The 20,761-nt window shown below is 42.4% G+C and overlaps 1 protein-coding gene across 1 annotated transcript in view; it reads right to left on the bottom strand.

Annotated features, from left to right (window-relative positions):
- Window positions 1-786: 786 nt before the first annotated feature.
- Window positions 787-20,761, bottom strand: part of PPP3CC (protein phosphatase 3 catalytic subunit gamma) — a 325,311-nt gene continuing 305,336 nt past the window's right edge. Inside the window, exons 11-14 of the mRNA XM_053717968.1 lie at window positions 20,225-20,306; window positions 19,762-19,859; window positions 4,078-4,107; window positions 787-2,622 (exon numbers count right to left, since the gene is read on the bottom strand). Coding sequence (XP_053573943.1) covers window positions 2,465-2,622; window positions 4,078-4,107; window positions 19,762-19,859; window positions 20,225-20,306 — 368 coding nt within the window. The 3' untranslated portion in view covers window positions 787-2,464. The remainder of the gene's footprint in view (window positions 2,623-4,077; window positions 4,108-19,761; window positions 19,860-20,224; window positions 20,307-20,761) is intronic.

The following is a 20,761-nucleotide window of genomic DNA, read 5'->3' as shown; positions in this document are numbered from 1 at the left end:
TTCTTCTATTTACTGCCTGAGATAAAATAGCACAACTCCGGTACTATTTAAAAATAACAAACTTTTGATTGAAGAAAATAAACTAGCTATATTTAACCACTCTCTCTTACGACCTCCTTGCTTGTTGAGAGTTGCAAGAGAATGACTAGCTATGACAGTTAGGGGAGGAGCTATATTGCAGCTCTGCTGTGGGTTTCCTCTTGCAACTTCCTGTTGGGAATGAGAATATCCCACAAGTAATAGATGATCCGTGGACTGGATACACCTTACAAGAGAAATGTATATTCATTTTAGGCTGAATGCCTAATTGTCAAAATGTGTTAATGTATGAGAGTCTTGTCATTGTGTAACTAAAGTGAATATGCCTAATTTTTCTCTCATCTGGCATAACAGGGTACTTTACCTGACACAAGTAAGGATTTTACCATTTTGGCAGATGTTTTTTTCTGTCTTTAAAAAGTAGTATTACATTACATATATATTCTGAATCCAGGCTCATTTTCTAGAGTTTCACCTGAAGAATTGCCACAACTGAGAGAATTGTATTTGCAAGGACACTGTGAAAGACCTGTTCTTATACTTTGATATCAAGTGGCAAGAGAAGACTCATTTACTTTGTGCTGAGTTCCGTTTACATATAGCCCACTTACAATAACACAGATATTACTTGCTACAAGATCCTTGTATCAAGAGCAAACCCTTCACTCATGCAAAGCTCTGCAATCTATGGATGAATCCATTATCATATCGCTAATAATAAGAAAAAAAAAACATGTGACAATTGGAACTATTTTGCAATTTATTTTGAACATTTTTTTTCTCCGCTCTTTCGCAAAAAAAGTCAGTATACAATTTTTAAAAACATTTTTTTTTTCATACAAGACAACTCAGCAAATAATAAGAAAGATGGATTTAAAAGAGGAAGAGAAAGGAGTAAACTCCCCTTTCTCCAGTCTGGGCTATCAAAGATACAGATTAATGTGCCGATCAAACATAAATTGAAAGGATAAATGATTTTTGTGCTTTTTTTTTCATGGAGGAGGCAATATAGAAGTTGAATTGCAATCACTTAATAGAGAGTATACACCTATGACATCTTCAGCCCACCAAAACCCTTTTCAAAATACTGTAAGGGTTTGTGGTAATTCAACTCCTTAGTGCCTTATTGCCTAGAGGTGACACTTTATATAACACCTAAAGCAACCAAGCATCTTCACACCTTACTGAACTCACAGCTAAGTGTGATATCAAGCCCTTAATGTATGTTTCATGTTTTGATAGCCCTAATATACGCCGGCCTAATAATAAAGATCTCCCCAACCAGAGCCAGGTAGGGTGTAACTAGGGAGTGTTTAGTAAGTCTGGGGTTTTAATGACCATTACATTAGATTAACATCATCAATTGACATAATTGAAGAGCCAAAAAAAAAAAAACTGCCTTCTGTGCATGCAGAAAGCTCTGTATGTGTGCAGAGCCCCCCGTTACAGAAAGCTTTCTGTTGAGCTGCCCACTATAAAACACATTGGGCATTCCAAAGAATGTGCATGTATCATATTGCTCCAGAGATTTAATCATGCAAAGATACCTTTACTCTCACACCAACCCAATGCAGCAAATCACTGGTTGAAAAGGGATATGGGAGTGCCGAACCACCTGTGAGATATCATATATACACAATACCACCTACTGAAAATGAGTTTGCTATGTGTACATGACCATTATGAGCCATATGCTACAAATTATTCATCAAAAAGAAATAATGCAGAATGCATTGAGTGTACACTTGTTTGAGTTGTGAAAACGAATGAACTCAAGGGTGATGTGTGCGCCACTCACTGCAGAGTATTACCAGAGATGCAATTAAGAACAATGATCTGAATGCGTCTGCACATAAGAAACCCATTTATGTACAGGCATGAGGTGAAGACAGACAACCAGAAGATCTCTCTGGGTGAGCACAGCCACTTATACACGTGTATAATGGGCAGTTCTGTACTGGAGGAGGAGGGCTTGACGAAGGCCCTGGCATATGATACAACATAGCAGCAGCTCTCCCTAGACAAACCCTACATTAAAAAACAGGGTCTTTATATTACACATGTATAAATATATATATATTTATATAGAACGCAAATTACATTTACAAAGAGAATAAAAACTGCAGGGTAGACCAGGACAGAGCTGGTGTCACTGTATTTTGGTGCAGTTTGTGTACTTCTGAATGTGTAAATGTATATTTGTGTGGTGTGTACATTTAACTGTCTGATTGTAAATGTCTGTTTATAAATGTTGCTCAATAACCATCATATTGCAACAGAGACTTTTATTTGTACTGCTCTTTCTTTGTGTGTGTGCAATTTCTGTTTGTCAGCCTGGTCATTGGAATCCTGCCTTCACACACTCAGTTTTGGGGTTCATGTATGGAGGGGTTGGTGCAAAGATGCAGGTTTTGATGGGAAGAGGTCACTGCGGGCTCTTGCCAGTGCTGGTCTTGTCAGCAGAATTGAGGACGGGCTCCTGGGGGGAGGATGCACGTCGGGGGGGCATGCGTTCATTGACACGATCTAGGCCCCGAGCTTCTTCAAAACTGCGGATCTTGTGCTGAGGTGAAAAGCCACGGACTGATTGTAGGAATGTAAAGAAAAAAAAAGAATAAAAAGTAAATGTTGGAGATGGAATAAAATGACTTGGAGCATTAAATAGTATTGGGACCAAAGAATGGGGTTCATTTAAAAAAGTGAGACGTTACAGTAAAAGGAGACATGGAAAATACCAAGGAGGGGAATAAAAAACTGAAATGGAGCAGAATGGATACATTTGAATGTTGAGGATAGGACAGATAAATAATAAAATAAAAAGAGAATAAAATGAAGTAGAAAGAAAAAGGGACATGGTAATAATAGCGCAGAGGAAACAGATTGGTTAAAAGACCACATAGATATAGAATAAAATACAATGTGAGAAAGCAAACGGGAGCAGATTAGGGGTTTAAAACAAATGAAAGATGAAAATAAAAAAGTGAGAAAAGGTGAAAAAAATCAATAAAGAAAAAAAATATTGTTTGGATAGGGGAGAAATTAGGGAAACAAGATGGAGATTGCTGAAACAGGAGCTATTCAGAAAATATGTTAAAGAATTTGAATGAAAATATAGTGAACAAAAAAGCATAAAGAATAAAATAAGGGCATTGAAGAAAGACTCAAAGAGAAAGATTGAAATGCTTCCAGCCGCTTAAAGGGACACTGAACCCAAATCTTTTCTTTTGTGATTCAGAAAGAGCATGCAATTTTAAGCAACTTTCTAATTTACTCCTATAATCAAATTTTTCTTCTTTCTCTTGCTATCATTATTTGAAAAAGAAGGCATCTAAGCTTTTTTTTTTGGTTTCAGTGCTCTGGACAGCACTTTTTTGTTGGTGGATGAATTTATCCACCAATAAGCAAGGACAACCCAGGTTGTTCACAAAAATAGGCCGGTATCTAAACTTACATTCTTGCATTTCAAATAAAGATACCAAGAGAATTAAGAAAATTTGATAATAGGAGTAAATTAGAAAGTTGCTTAAAATTTCATGCTCAATCTGAATCACGAAAGAAAATTTTTGGGTACAGTAACAATTTTTTCTAGGCCCCACAGCAATCGAGCAAATTTTTTTTCTTTCTAGGCCCCCATCGGCCTTCTTACTATTCCCTTTAACTCCCCTCCCCCTTGCCTGGCCTGCAGCAGAGCAACCTTGTAAGATGTGCAGCTGCCTGGTCTGCAGTGAAGCAACCTTAGAAGATGCGCTGTGTGCACAAGTCGCTCCATGGCCTCCCTCTGCTCCCTGCCACTGGTCTCCAGCTAGAGATGCAGCCCACTTGTCCTGAACTGCTGTACAGGCGGTGGGCCAGGATTTCCGCCACTAATTGAATCTCTGAATATACTGTTGGGTCATTTTGCTGGTCATTTATATAGGACATGCAAGTTTAAACATTTTCCCAAATTCTGATGACCAGTAAAATGATATTTGGTTTGTTATAGAAGCTACACTGGTAAATCTTCCAGAAATGTAACAATAGAGGAATAAATGCACTTACCTTCCTGAGCCTCAGCTGCTTCCACTGTGGCTGCAATGGGGGAAAAAAAACAGTTAACATAAAATGCACCATATATTGTCTATTTAGAATATTACTTGCTTTACCACAACTACAGTCACGCATTTCTTGTGTTTAGCTTAAAAACATTTTTCTTACCACCAACAACACTTTTATGGATAAACAAGCTATATATTACGTAAATCCAGCATCTTAAAAACCATGACCTAGATTTCCAAAATATCCTTAGATGTAAATTAAAAAGGACCATTTTTAATTTTTTCCCTTAGGTAAAATATTTACTGCAAAACTTTGCATGCATTTACACAATGTTAAAATAATGAAGTACACAATTAAAGGGACAATAAAACATAAATTATGTTTATCTGATAATTTCATTTCCATCTGTGGGAGGAGAGTCCACTGCTTCATTCATTACTTGTGGGAATTAAGAACCTGGCCACCAGGAGGAGGCAAAGACACCCCAGCTAAAGGCTTAAATACCTCCCCCACTCCCCCAGTCATTCTGCCAAGGGAACAAGGAACAGTAGAAGAAATATCAGGGTATAAATGGTTCCAGAAGATTAACAATAAATGTATGTCTGCCCGCTGGAGAACGGGCGGGTGCAGTGGACTCTCCTCCCACAGATGGAAATTAAATTAAAAGGTAAGCATAATTTATGTTTTCCATCTTAATGGGAGGAGAGTCCACTGCTTCATTCATTACTTGTGGGAACAAATACCCAAGCTCTAGAGGACACTGAATGAAAAAAACTGGAGGGTAAAAGGAGGTGGACCCTATACTGAGGGCACCACAGCCTGCAGAACCTTTATCCCAAAAGCTGCTTCTGCCGAAGCAAAAGCGTCAAATTTATAAAATTTTGTAAAAGTATGTAAGGAAGACCAAGTGGCTGCCTTACAAATCTGCTCCATAGAAGCCTCATTCTTAAAGGCCTAAGAAGAGGCCACAGTCGAGTGAGCCGTAATCCTGAGGAGGCTTGTGTCCCGCTGTCTCATATGCCAAACGGATCATATTCCTCAACCAAAAAGATAGAGAAGTGGCAGAAGCCCTTTGCCCCCTGCACCTTCCAGAATACACAACAAACAAGGACAAAGTCTGTCTGAACTACTTTGTGGCCTGAAGATAAAACTTCAAGGCCCGAACCACATCCAGATTATGAAGTAACCTCTCCTTCGAAGAAGAAGGGTTAGGACACAAGGAAGGAACTACTATTTCCTGATTGATGTTACGACTTGACACTACCTTGGGAAGGAATCCCAGTCCAGTGCGAAGAACAGCCTTATCCACATGAAAAACTAATTAGGGAGGCTCACATTGCAAGGCCGCCAACTCAGAGACTCAGCGTGCCGATGCAATAGCCAATAATAAAAGGACCTTCCATGAGAGAATCTTAATGTCAAGGGCATGCATAGGCTCAAACGGAGCCCTCTGCAAAACCCTAAGAACCAAATTTAAGCTCCAAGGAGGAGCCGGATTCCTGAAGACAGGTCTGATCCTAACCAGAGCCTGAACAAACGACTGAATGTCAGGAAGCTCCGCAAGCTTCTTATGCAACAGTACAGATAAAGCCGAGATCTGTCCACTTAGGGAACTGGCGGCAAGACCCTTATCCAGACCGTCCTGGAGAAAGGCCAAAATCCTGGATACCCTGACCTTATGCCAGGGATATCCTCGTTCCTCACACCAGGACAAGTAGATCCTCCACACCTTGTGGTAGATGTGCCGAGTGACCGGCTTCCTGGCCTGAAAGAGTGTGTCAATCACTCTTTCCGAAAATCCTCTCTTGGCTAAGACTAGTAATTCAATCTCCACGCAGTCAGCCACAGAGAATCGAGATTTTGATGTTGAAAAGGACTTCGAACTAGCAGATCCTTGCAACAAGGTAACCTCCACGATGGAGATGACGACATCATCATCAGTTCCGCAAATCACGTCCTCCGCGGCCACGACGGAGCAATCAGAATAGCCAAAGCTTGTTCCTGCTTGATGCGGGCTACTACCCGAGGTAGAAGAGGCAACGGTGGAAATATGTCAATTAGGTTGAAGTCCCAGGGCACCGCTAAGGCATCTATCAGTTCCTCCTGGGGATCCCTGGATAGCGACCTGTTTCTGAGTAGCTTGCAATTAAGTCTGGACGCCATGAGATCTATCTCCGGCGTCCCCCATCTGCTGCAGATCTCCACGAATATCTCGGGATGGAGAGACCATTCCCCTGGATGAAACGTCTGTCTGTTCAGAAAATCCGCTTCCCAGTTGTCCACACCTAGAATGTGGATCGCTGACAGCGAACAATTTTGAGTCTCTGCCCATTCCAGAATCCGAAATACTTCCCTCATTGCTAGGGGGCTTCTCGCCCCACCTGGTGGTTTATGTAAGCCACCGAGGTAATGTTGTCCGATTGGAATCTGATGAATCGTGACGACCCCAGAGGGGGCTAAGTCCTCAGAGCGTTGAATATCGCTCGAAGTTCCAAAATATTTATAGGCAGACTCGACTCCATTTGCCTTGTGCCTTTCTGGAACCCCAAACAGCTCCCCATCCTGATAGACTTGCATCCGTGGTTACAATCTCCCAGGATGTTCTCTGAAAGGATGTCCCCTGAGACAGCTGCCCCGGTCGGATCCACCAAGATAGGGACTCCCTCACCGGTCTGTCCAGAGATATCTGTTGGGACAAATCTGAATGATTGCCGTTCCGTTGTCTCAACATGCACAGCTGAAGAGGTCTGAGACAGAACGTGGCAAATTGAATGACATCTATGCTGGATACCATGAGCCCGATTACCTCCATACACCTGGCCACAGATGTCTGAAGAGCTAGACAGTTGGACGCAAGCTTGCGACGTCTCTGATCTGTCAAGAATATCTTCATTGCTGAAGAATTTATCGTACCTAGGAATTCCACCCTGTTGCTGGGGACCAATGAACTCTTTCCTTCGTTTATCTTCCACCCGTGGGACCGAAGGAGAAGAGCTCTCGAGTGATCCTCCGCAATACTGTAGGACTGAGCCTGGACCAGGATATCGTCCAAATACGGTGCCACTGCAATGCCTCTGGCTCTCGCTACTGCGAGAAGAGCCCCCAGAACCTTTGTAAAGACTCTTGGGGCAGTCGCAAGACCAAACGGAAGGGCCACAAACTGGAAGTGCTGATCCAGGAAGGCGAATCTTAGAAATTTGATGTGATCCTTGTGGATTGGAACATAAAGGTAAGCGTCCTTCAGATCTATAGTCATCATGAACTGCCCTTCTTGAACCAGAGGCAAAATTGACCTGATCGTCTCCATCTTGAACAATGGAACTGACAAAAACTTGTTTAGGGCCTTTAGGTCCAGAATTGGACGAAAACATGCCCTCCTTCTTTGGGAACACGAAAAGGTTTGAATAATACCCCAGACCTCTTTTTGCCGGAGGGACTGGGACGATTACCCCGAGAGATGAGAGATCCCTCACACACCCCAGGAAGGCGTCTCTCTTTTCTAGTCTTAAAGAGATGTTTGACAGGAGGAACCTGCCTCTGGGCGGATACGATTTTAAACCTATCCTGTTACCCTGGGTAACAACCTCCAGAACCCAAGGGTCTATAACGTCTTTCTTCCAGGCCTCCACAAAAAGAGATAGTCTGCCCCCTACCTGGTCCAAGGACGAGGGCCGCCCCTTCATGACGATTTTGGTGGGCTTCTTGTTCTGCTTGGACTTGTTCCAAGAGTTAGTTGGCTTCCAAGATCCCTTGGATTGCTCAGACTTTGCGGCAGGCTGCTCGCGCTGATACTTGTCCGCACGAAAGGGACGAAAAGTAGATCCCTTAGGTTTGGCCGCCTTATCCTGATTTAAGAAGGCACCCTTGCCACCCGTGACTGTAGATATGATAGAATCCAAGCCCGGGCTAAACAAAACCTTCCCTTGAATGGTAGGGAAAGCAAGCGAGACTTAGAAGTCATTTTGGCTGACCACAACTTTAGCCACAGAGCCCTGTGGCTAAAAACCTGATGTCTTGGCATTTAGGCGAATAATTTGCATGTTAGCATCACAGATGAACGAATGCGCTACCCTTAGGGCTTTGATTCGTTCTAGAATCTCATCGAGGGGAGTCTCCACCTCGACTATTGCTGATAGAGCGTCACACCAGTAGGTAGCCGCCCCAAGCACCGCAGCGACCGTTGCTACCGGTTGGAAAACGAACCCCGTGAGTTGAAACATCTTCCACAACATGGACTCCATCTTTTTATCCAGGGGTTCCTTGAAAGAACCACGAAAAGGTTTGAATAATACCCCAGGACCCCAGGAGGAATAGTCGTTCTCTTAGCGAATGTGGAGATAGCACCATCCACCTTAGGGACGGTTCCCCACAGTTCGAGCTGCGCGTCCGGAACAGGGAAAAGGTTTTTAAAAGAAGAGGGGGAAAAGGATGAACCAAGTTTCTCCCAATCATTCTTAGTAATGTTCGCCATCTTGATTGGAACCGGGAAGGCCTGGGGCACTACCCTGTCCTCGTAAACCCTATCCAGTTTAGGGATCAAAGGTTCCTCCGGTAGTTTTGGTTCTGGAACCCTCCAACGTAGCAAGCACTTCCTTCAGCAGAAAACGCAAATGCTCCATCTTAAATTTAAAATCTAGTTCCTCCGCGGACGGAGGCCTAGAAGTAGCCGATTTCGATCCAGAAGCGACATCCTCTGAGAAGTCGGAGTTGTCCTCCTCCGCAGATAATCTGTCTGAGACATCCAGTGGATTAGAAGACCCCTGAGACAGATAGCAGTGCCGTACCTTCCGCTTGCGCTTAGTAGGACGAGGCATCGCATTTTTAGCTGCAGAAACCGTCGTCTGTAACTGATCCGCGGGAGGGGCCCTTTGGCCTTCAGACTTTGCAGGAGGATTAGTAGCGCCTTGGGGAGCTGCTTGTGTAATCAGAGATGATTGTAGGGAACACACCACGCGGGGCGGAGAACCCTCAGAGCTGGACGGCTCAGTCGTACTAAATACTTTATTCTTTTTTGATATAGCAATATTGTCAAAGCATGTGCAACAGCGTTGCGTCGGCGGTTCAACTGGAACCTCCTCACAGTATACACAGTTAATAGGTTTAGATAAAGAGGGAGTATGCTCTAACATATCAGAGTCCTCCATAGCTTGCGCCTTAATTACGGACTTGATCAAAATAATAAATGGCACCTTTGTATCCCAATGGCCGGGGCATTCACCACCTCCTATGACCCGGACTACAAGAAACAGCTTTTGTCTCCTCCGAACGCAGGTCGAGAAAGAGGAAGTTACAGAGGCTACACCCAGTCACATGGAGTGCCATGCAGGACCGCCCCTGCACTCGAGAGAGACACGCCAAAAAAAAACCTGCCTCAATCTCTCGCTAACGAACTGACTGTTCCACACTGACAGAGCCTCATCTCACACAAGGGCAGCAGAAAAAACAATAATTATGCATAATAATATACCCCCTGTTCCATAACCACCTTCCGAGGGTATTACCCTAGATTCTATAAAACTAAAGGAGACACACTGTGACCCTGTCTTCTTGCGTTATCACATATATATAATGAAACATCTTACCAGAATCAACGCCATGCAACAGGAACACAGCCCTTCAAGTGTGACAGGGTAGTAGCATCGCTCCTGACATGGACTTGAGAGAAGAATGGCAGGCAGCAAAACTCGTCAACGCTGATTGCTAATGGAGCTGTTAAACTGAGTCAGGATGGGATCGCAGAAAGACTCTCCCTGCATTTTTGGACTCTAACATTCACCCATGCTCTCACTGATAGGCTGACAGGATTACTTAAAACTCCAGTCCCATTTCGAAGAGTACTACCCTCCATAAGAGACTACTCTGAATCTTCTGACACTTCTCTGCCAAACTCCTGTGACGAAAGGCAAAGAATGACTGGAGGATGAGGGGAGTGGGGGAGGTATTTAAGCCTTTGGCTGGGGTGTCTTTGCCTCCGTCTGGTGGCCAGGTTCTTAATTCCCACAAGTAATGAATGAAGCAGTGGACTATCCTCCCATTAAGATGGAAACAACATTTTTCTTTCATGATTCAGATAGAGCATGTAATTTTAAAAACCTTTCCAATTTAATTCTATTATCAAATTATCTTCTTTCTCCTCATATCCTTTGTTAAAAAGCAGGGAGGTAAGCAAATTTGCAAGAATGTTATACATTTGCAAGAGCACTATATGGCAACACTTTTTCCTGCCATGTAGTGCTCCATACAACTGCAACAGCGAAGCAAATTTGATAATAGAAGTAAATTGGAAACTGTAAAAATTGTATTATCTGTCTGACTCACAAAGAAAGAATTTTGGGTTTCATGTCCTTTTAATATCTGCACATCTACTGAACATCTTCTCACATTTACCTTACAGGGCCATGGACCTATTGTCAAGTTAATCATACATCCCAAGGTCATTCTGTCTGTTTTTCATTTATTTTGGGGGAGGAAATGGTAGGTAAATGGTAGGTAATGTATATCACTAACACTTTTTAACCTACGATTTTCTATTTCTAAATTTTGGCTTTTGTTTATATAAATGATTTGAATGTTGAGCCACTGAATTGATCTCCAGTCTCGCTAGGTTGGTCTAGTAACGAGGAGGTATTGGTTTTTCTTCTTCACATTTTTGATTATCATCATTACTATTGCAATGTCACTGCTATCGTAATGAAGCCGTTTCATATTGTTGACTTTATATGATTTAAATAAAACAATATGTTAACAAAAGACATTACAAGAAATCTTTATTATAAAGTCCTAGAATAATCATGTATAACTTTAAAGGACAATAAAGTCGAAATTAAACTTTAATAGTTTGGACAGAATGTGTTGTTAAACAACTGCCCAATGCACATGCTGTATCTGAAATTGCATGGTTCAGATAAAACATGACATTTTAAACAATTTTTCAATTAACTTATATTATCATATTTACTTTGTTCTCTTGGTATCTTTTGTTCAAGAGTAAATCTAGGTAGGCTGATTGCTGTCATACAGTGCTAAGGACACATGCACACTCCCGAGCGTCTGTGCCTGCAACAATGTATAACACTGCCACATTGTTGCAAAACTGCCTACATAGTACTAAATATATGTGCATTCTCCTGAGACCCTATGAGCCTACGTAGGGTAGCCTTAAAGTAGCCAATCAGTATGCCTTGATATACACAAACTCTTCAAAAAAGGATACCAAGAGAGAAAACACTTTTAATGATGGGAGTAAATTAGAAATTTGTTTAAAATTCAATGCTGTATCTGAACTACGAAAGTTTAATTGTGACTTTACTATCCTGTTAAGGTCAAGTGCCATGTTGTGGCCCATACACTGTATGTATTTTCCTTATCTAACACTCCTCTCCACTACAGCTGGCTTATATCTGTGTCCTCTCTATAGCCACTAGATTTCTGAGTCTGAGTGCGTTTGTAACATTTTACAGAAGAATGTCCCTATTAACATCCGTTTATTTTCCCTTGATCTGTGGTTTACCAATTTTTCATTTAACTGGAATAGTGCAACTTACATGATACCCAAATGTTTAAACACTTTAAAGTGATGCAGAATAGCTGTAAAAAGCTAAACTAGAAAATATATTACCTGAACCTCTCTATGTAAAAAAGAAAGATATTTTACCTCAAAATGTCCTAAGTATTCACACCCCACTGTAAAGGACTTAAAGTAGCCAATCAGTATGCCTGTCCCGTGACTTGAAAAGTAAGGTGCCCCATGCACACATGTTATTTCTCTATTCAGTTTAAGGAAGTTCATGACCTCAGCAATGCTGATGCTGATTGGCTGTTGTTGATTTCTTTATTTTTGTACCTGCAGCTGGGCAGTAACTAAAAGATAACTTTTTACACAGCACTTACTCTGGTGAGCTGAGGAAAAACAAATTATGCTTACCAGATCATTTCCTTTCCCTCTGTATGAGGAGAGTCCACGGCTTAATTCCTTACTTGTGGGAAATACTGAACTTGGCCACCAGGAGGAGGCAAAGACACCCCAGCCAAAGGCTTAAATATCTCACCCTCTCCCTTTATCCCCCAGTCATTCTGCTGAGGGAACAAGGAACAGTAGGAGAAATATCAGGGTATAAATGGTGCCATAAGAACAAAATATTTTGGTCCGCAAAACCGAGATAACGGGCGGGGGGAGTGGACTCTCCTCATACAGATGGAAAGGAAATTATCTGGTAAGCATAATTTATGTTTTCCATCTTAATATGAGGAGAGTCCATGGCTTCATTCCTTACTTGATATACACAAGCTCTAGAGGACACTGAATGAAACGGGAGGGCAAAAAAATGAGAGGCAGACTCTATTCTGAGGGCACCACAGCCAGCAAAACTTTTTTCCCAAAAGATGCTTCAGCTGAAGCAAAAACGACGAATTTGTAAAAATTTGAAAAGTTAAGTAAGGAGGACCAGGTAGCCGCCTTACAAATCTGCTCCAAAGATGCCTCATTCTTGAAGGCCCAAGTGGAAGCCACTGCTCTAGTAGAATGAGCCTTAATTCTCTTAGGAGGCTTATGTCCCGCTGTTTTATATGCTAAGCGAATAAATGCTCCTCAACAAAAAAGACAAGGAAGTGAACAAGTCTTTCTGCCCTTTACGCTTCCCAGAATAGACAACAAACAAAGAAGACATCTGTCTAAATTCCTTAGTGGCTTGGAGATAGAACTTCAAGGCTCGAACCCCATCCAAATAATAAAGTAACCGCTCCTTCGAAGAAAAAGGGCTAGGACACAAGGAAGGAACGACAATCTCCTGATTGATGTTGCATTTAGAAACAACCTTAGGAAGAAAACCTAACCCAGTACAAAGAACAGCCTTATCTGCATAGAATACTAGGTAAGGGGGCTCACATTGCAAGGCAGCCATCTCAGATACTCTGCGTGCCGAGGCAATAGCCAGTTAAAAGAGAACCTTCCAAGATAGTCATTTAATTTCAAGGCCGTGCATAGGCTCAAACGGAGCCCTCTGCAAAACCTTAAGAACAAGATTTAAATTGCAATGAGAAGCACTAGATCAAAACACAGGTTTGATTCTAGTCAGAGCCTGAACAAAGGACTGTACGCCTGGAGCCTCCTGTGCAGTAAAACAGATAGGGCCGAAATCTGTCCCTTAAGAGAGCTAGCCAAAAGGCCCTTCCTCCAGACCATCCTGGAGAAAAGAAAGAATCCTGGAAACCCTGACCTTATGCCAGGGAAATCCATGCTCTTCACACCAGAATAAGTAGGTCCTCCACACTTTATAATAGATGTGGCGAGTGACCGGCTTACGAGCTTGAATGAGTGTATCAATAACTCTCTCCGAGAAACCTCTCTTGGCTAGGACTAAGCGTTCAATCCCCACGTAGTCAGCCTCAGAGAATCTAGATTTTGATAAACAAAAGGACCTTGTACCAGCAGATCCCTACGACAAGGTAACCTCCATGGAGGAGATGAGGACATCTCCAGCAGATCCGCAAACCACATCCTCCGAGGCCACGATGGAGCAATCAGAATCACTGACGCTCGCTCCTGCTTGATGCGGGCCACCACACGAGGTAGAAGTAGTAATGGTGGGAAAATGTAGATCAGACTAAACCTCTAAGGCACTGCTTATGCATCTATTAGCTCCGCCTGAGGATCCCTGAACCTTGACCCATATCTGGGTAGCTTGGAATTGAGCCAGGACGCCATGAGATCTATCTCCGGTGTCCCCCATATGCTGCAAATCTCTGCAAACACCTCGGGATGGAGAGACCATTCCCCCGGATAAAAAGATAGTCTTCTGAGGAAATCCGCTTCCCAGTTGTCCATACCCGGAATGTGAATCGCTGACAGCGAGCAGTTGTGGGCCTCCGCCCATTCCAGAATCCGAGATACTTCCCTCATTGCTAGGGAGCTCCTCGCTCCCCCCTGGTGGTTGATGTAAGCCACGGAGGTTATGATGTCCGATTGGAAACTGATAAACTGGGCCACACCCAGAAGGGGCCAAGCCTTCAGAGCATTGAAGATCGCTCGAAGTTCCAAGATGTTGATCGGGAGGAGGGATTCCTCTCGAGTCCACAGGCCCTGAGTCTTCCTGGCACCCCAAACAGCTCCCCATCCTGTGAGGCTCACGTCCGTAGTCACAATCTTACAGGATGGTCTCAAGAAGGACGTCCCTAGTGACAGGTAATCTGGACAAAGCCATCAGAAGAGCAATTCTATCGACCGGCTGTCCAGAGAAATCTGTTGTGACAGAACTGAATGACTGCCGTTCCATTGTCTCAGCATGCACAGCTGAAGAGGTCTTAGATGGAATCTGGCAAAGGGGATGATGTCCATGCAGGACACCATGAGTCCAATTACCTCCATACACCGACCCACAGATGGCCTGAAAGAGGTCTGGAGGGCAAGACAATTGGAAGTTAGCTTGTAACATCTCTGGTCTGTAAGAAATATCCTCATGGAATGGAGTCTATTATCATACCCATGAATTCCACCCTGTTACTGGGAGTAAGAGAACTCTTTTCTAAGTTTATCTTCCATCCATGAGATTGAAGAAGAGAAAGAAGTGCTTTCGAATGGTCCTCTGCCAGACGACAGGACGGTGCTTGGACCAAAATATCGTCTAAGTACTGCGCCACTGCAATCTCTCTGGTTCTGGCCACTGCAAGCAGAGCCCCCTGAACCTTTGTAAAAACTCTTGGGGCAGTAGCTAGACCAAACGGAAGTGCAATGAACTGGAAGTGCTGGTCCAGGAAAGCAAATTTTAGGAACTTCAAGTGATCCTGGTGTATAGGGACGTGAAGGAAGGCATCTAAAGGACCTTATTGTCTCCATCTTAAACGAGGGGACAGCCAGGAATTTGTTTAAACACTTTAGGTCCAGAATTTGACGAAAAGTGCCCTCCTTCTTTGGGACCACAAACAGATTTGAGTAGTATTCCAGACCTCTCTTTGCTGGAGGTACCGGTACAATGACCCCCAGGGCAGAGAGGTCCCTCACACACCCTAGAAAAGCCGCTTTCTTTTCTGGCCTTGAAGACAGGTTTGATAAGAGGAATCTGCCCCTGGGAGGATGAGACTTGAACTTGTATCCCTGAGCGATGACCTCCAGTACCCACGGGTCTTGCATGTCTCCAAACCAAGCTTCTGAAAAGAGTGACAGTCTGCCCCCTACCAGATGCAAAGCTAGATCGGGGGCTGCCCCTTCATGCCGAATTTGACTCAGTGGGCTTCTTATTCTGCTTGGATTTATTCCAGGACTGAGGAGGTTTCCAAGTTCCCTTGGACTGTCCCGGCATTGCAGAGGGCTGTTGACTTTGGTATTTGTCCGAACGAAAATTAGGACCTTGTCCCTTAGGTGTGTTCTTCTTATCCTGTGGCAAAAAGGCACCTTTGCCTCCAGTAACCGTGGATATGATAGAATCCAGGCCTGGACCAAAAAGAATCTTCCCCTTGAATGGGAGGGAAAGAAGTCTAGACTTCGAAGTCATGTCCGCAGACCAAGATTTTCAGCCAGAGTGCCCTACGGGCTAGCACAGAAAAACCTGAAGCCTTGGCATTCAGGCGAATAATCTGCATATTTGCATCACAAAGAATTAGCTATACTTAAGGCCCTAATTCTTTCCTGGATTGTGTCGAGGGGACCCTCCACCTCGATCAACTCATATAAGGAGTCGCACTAGTCTGTAGCCGCTTCCAAATATCTTGTATGTTGAAACATTTTTCTTAATAGAGTTTCCAGCTTCTTATCCATGGGCCCTTTAAACGACATACTATCCTCAAGTGGGATAGTAGTGCGCTTAGCAAGCGTGGAGATATCACTGTCTACTTTTGGGACGGAACCCCACAACTCCAACTGAGAGTCCGGAACCAGGAAAACATTTCTTAAAGGAAGAAGGGGAAAATGAAGAACAGAGTCTCTCCCATTCATTCTTAATAATTTTCGCCATCTTTACGGGAACTGGGAAATTCTGTGGTACAACCCTGTCCTCGTAGACCTTATCTAATTTAGGAATACAAGGTTCCTCAGGTAACTTAGGTTCTGGAACCTCTAAAGTAGCCAAAACTTCCTTTAGCAGAATGCATAAGTGTTCAATTAGAGGCTTAGAGGCAGCAGATTCCGACCCAGAAAGAGCATCCTCTGAAGTATCAGAGGCTTCTTCATCATCGGATAATCTTGTACCAGATAAATCCAATAAGCTAGTAGATGACCCCTGGGAAGGATAGCAATATTAAACCTTTCGCTTGCGCTTAGCAATGCGAGGTAAAGCAATAAAGGCTGCAGACACTGCCATCTGTAACTGTTCAGTAAAGACTGGCAGTAAAAGGGCCCCTCCAGATGGAGGAATAGGAGTGCTACGGGAAGCTGCATGTGTATTAGGAGATGACTGTAGGGTGCGAACCAGTGACGTGCAGTGACGTCAGAGGCTGGTGAGGCAGTGGCTAGGATACGCCTTCATTCTTTAGATATCCTTTGTTGAAGAAATAGCAATGCACATGGGTGAGCCAATCACATGAGGTATCTATGTGCAGCCACCAATCAGCAGCTACTGAGCATATTTAGATATGCTTTTCAACAAAGGACATCAAAAGAATGAAGAACATTAGATATTAGATGTAAATTGGAAAGTTATTTAAATTTGCATATGGGTTTCATATGGGTTTCATGTCCCTTTAAATGGTGTCTTGGAAAACTGGTCAACTTAGTAAACATCTGATTTTAGTCTAAAAGGATTGTAACAGAAACTCTTGCCAGATAACACAATGCTTGCTCTGATTATGAGATCTAGAAATCCATACCCATTAAAATATGTTTAAAACATACTTTTCACTTTAATGCTGCAAATTATGCTTATAGATTCTTTCATTACATAAGGGATGAGAGTCAGATGGGGAGGAAGAGAGACAGAGAGAGAAAGAGACCATGGGGGAGAACAACACATAAGGAGAGGGATGGATAGATAGAGAGACACACACACACACAAGGGGGGGGGGACCACTGCATTTTAAAGTAATAAAACAGCAGAGCTACAGAGAGTTCAGAAAATGAGTCTATAATTTAGTGTGAAGTACTGAGGCAAGCTGCTAAGTTAGTGGGTGTAAAGTTTGAGTAAACAAAATACAAAAACGACCCTGCTGTAAAAGAGTAAAAAAACACTAAACCACATTCATTAAATTATCATTTTCACTAACAGAATCCCTTTCAGTAAAATCTTACTTTAATAAGATGTGGCTGAAACACTGCTCTCAGTGCCTCTTTTCCTGCTCTGTAAGGATTCAGGAAGTGACAGTGGCACATTCCACTGCACTTAGAGGGGAAGAACAAAACTCTCTTTTTCACTTTAGCAAAGCTAGCAGGTTCACAGGACAGCAACAAAATATATGAAAGTTGTTTTTTTTCCATTTTTGGTTTGTTTTATATGATTTAACATCCAGCCCCAACCCCATGTTCCACTTACTAATGCCTCTCGCTGGATTGGTTCAGCCCAAATAGGACTGCCTCAAATAAGCAGTTAATGGGCCATGCAATGATCTTAAAGGGACACGCCACCCACATTTTTTCTTTTATGATTTTAGAAAGAGAATGCAATTTTAAACATCTTTCTAATTTACTTATATTATCTAATTTGTTTTATTCTCTTGATATTCTTTGATGAAAAGCATATCTAGATATGCTCACTAGCTGCTGATTGGTTGCTGCACATAGAAGCCTTGTGTGATTGACTCACCATGTGCATTGCTTTTTCTTCAACTAAGGATATTTAAAAAATGAAGCAAAATAAATAATGGAAGTAAATTGTAATGTTGTTTAAATTTCTATTCTCTATCTGAATAATGAAAGAAAGATTTTGGGTTTAGTGGCCCTTTAACCACTTGCATCCAGTAGGTGGCGAAGAATGTTGTGTAATGGTGGGCAGACCTGCTTGTGCCTCTCCATTGCACAACATATAGCTGTGAGAAAAAAAATGCTGGGGAAAAAAAAATTCAATTTTTTTTTTAAAGCCAATAAAAAAAAAATATATTTTTGCCCATATGAGAGGTGAAGCACTGCCTCACCTGCCTATAGTGACTGCACATCACTGGTGCGAACCTCACGGGACGGAGGCTCCCCAGAGTTAGAAGGCTCAGAAGTACTAAACATATTAGCTTTCTTTGATAAGATTACTTTATCAAGGCATGTGGAACATAATTGAACAGGCGAGTATACCGTGGCCTCCTCACAATTTAAACAGGCCTTAGCTTTAGGTAAAGAGGGAGTACAATCTAACGTATCATAGTCCTCCATAGCTTGCGCTTATAAAAAGGACTATAGACAAAGATAAATGGCACCTGTATACCCCCAATGGCTGGGGCACTCACCACCTCCTATGACCCAGGCCCAAGAGAAAAAACGCTTCGTCTCCAGACACCGCACGATCAGGAAGAAGATCACTGTGACCACACCCAGTCACATGGTGCGCCATGCAGGACCGCCCCTACACCAGTAAAAGCAAGCCAAGCCTAACTGGCTGCGTAGCGCTCCAAAATGAAAGTAAAACCTGTACGTTCCAACATCTGCCTGAGCCACATCTCACACATGTCACAGCATAAACACAATATTAAAAATATGTGATTCCCTTCTGGAGACATTAACCCTTGACTCCCTTCAGATAAAATTAGTCACACTGTGTGACCCTGTATTCTCGTGTTATCAAATGTGAATAAAATAAATGAAACAATCTTCCCGGAATCTATGCTGTGGAACAGAAACACAGCCTCTCAAGTTTGACAGTCTTGTAGTATCGCTCCTGACATGGACTTGAGTGATAGAAGCAGGCAGGGAAACTTGTAAACACTGATTGCTTAGAAGCTGTTAATACGAGTCTGGATGGGTTTGCAGAAAGACTCTACCTGCATCTCCAGACTCTAACATTCGCCAATGCTCTCACTGAGAGGCTGACAAGACTACTTAAAACTTCAGTTCCATTCCGAAGAGTACTAACCTCCATAAGGTACTACACCGTATCTTCTGACACTTCTATGCCAACCTCCTGTGATGAAAGGCAAAGAATGACTGGGGAATGAGGGGAGAGGGGGAGGTATTTAAGCCTTTCACTGGGGTGTCTTTGCCTCCTCCTGGTGGTCAGGTTCAGTATTTCCCACAAGTAAGGAATGAAGCTGTGGACTCTCCTTATATTAAGATGGAAATTGTGAGGTAAAATATCTTCCTTTTTACATAGAGATGCTCAGGTGATATTTTCTGGTCAACTTTTTACAGTTATGCTGCATCACTTTTAAGTCATTTAGCATGAGAGTATTATGTCCCTTTAAGTCTTGATATTTACACTGTCTGCCAGTACTCATTTCAAGCGTGTTTGTATTAGATTTGTGGGTTAGCAATTTTCTGTATGCAAGTATAACAAGTGCAATTTTATAATTATGGTACCTGTTCTATCTTGACTCTAAACCTCAATTTTAAAAACAAAATGGATAACAAAACCTATATATTTTGTTTTGATTAATAGAATACAGTGTATTTTTAAATTTGGGAACTCAGGTGAAAAGTCTGCATACAACATTTCTAGAAGAATATTTTGTTAATACTCCACTGTGCATCAAAGAATGGGAATAACAATAGATATTTCCCAAAAAGTGAAACATTCAGTAATATTTCCAAACAACCCACCCAATCCAGCCCTTTACAGCACTTACCACTCTCGAGGGTCTGTCTGCCCCCAGACAGCACCCCTTGGGGTAGTGTTCCTGTGGGCGTTAGACCTTTTAGTGTGAGGACACTCTCACTCTCTTCCCTGTAAATAAAAGCACAAATAAGGACAGTAAGTTATTAGGATAAAGAAAATGGTGGAGCTGTGAGAGAGAAATACCTCTAGAGTAATGGTAAAGAAGTTAGGGGAGAAGGGGGCACACAGATTGGACCATCCTAGTTGTAGACAGTTTTGGAAAAATGATGTCACAATAACAAGGAGTGTGCATCCTAATGTGTGACACAAGAAAACATAGGGAAGAAGGATCTCAAGGTAGGCACCAAGTGGAAAGGATGTGGTGAATAAAAGATGGCAAGTCAATGGTTATCTAGGAGAGATAGGTGGCAGGTAGATTATGAGCCAGAAGAAAAAGATTCCAGGTTTAAATGAGGGACATAAGAATGTATCACCTTAGTACAGAAAACACTCGTGCCATCTTCCCAATTGCTCGGATCTTGTTTCTGATAATCTCTTTACGCACAGAAGCACCACCTAAAATGGGTTGGAGGATTAAGAGAAAGGAGAGTAAGGGGGAAATGAAAAAAAAAAGAATATAATGGATGGGAAATTAATGATATAGAACATATAAATGATAGAAGAAAAGAAAAGATAACGGCAAAATAAATGTGCAGGAAGAAACGAAACAGGGAGGTAAGGAGAGTGGACTGAGAGAGACACAAAGTGAAGAATAAGAAGTAAGCAAAGAAGTGAAACCAACAACATGACAAGTACAGTCAGGAGGTAACATTAGTAGGAAGAAGAATGAAAGGAGAGCAAAATGGAAAAAAACCCACAGTAACTGACAAAGAAGAAAAGATTTCTAACAATACATTAATATCTTCACACTCAAAGTGGAGAAAAAGTGTTCAATTTAATAGTGAGTTCTATGGTTTGTCCCTTCTTTGAGTAGGCAAAAACCAACCAGATGTCTTCACATGTCCGCCTTC

This window comes from Bombina bombina, chromosome 6 (assembly GCF_027579735.1).
Source record: "Bombina bombina isolate aBomBom1 chromosome 6, aBomBom1.pri, whole genome shotgun sequence".
Lineage (NCBI taxonomy): Eukaryota > Metazoa > Chordata > Amphibia > Anura > Bombinatoridae > Bombina > Bombina bombina.
This window is presented reverse-complemented; position numbering and strand designations above follow the sequence as displayed.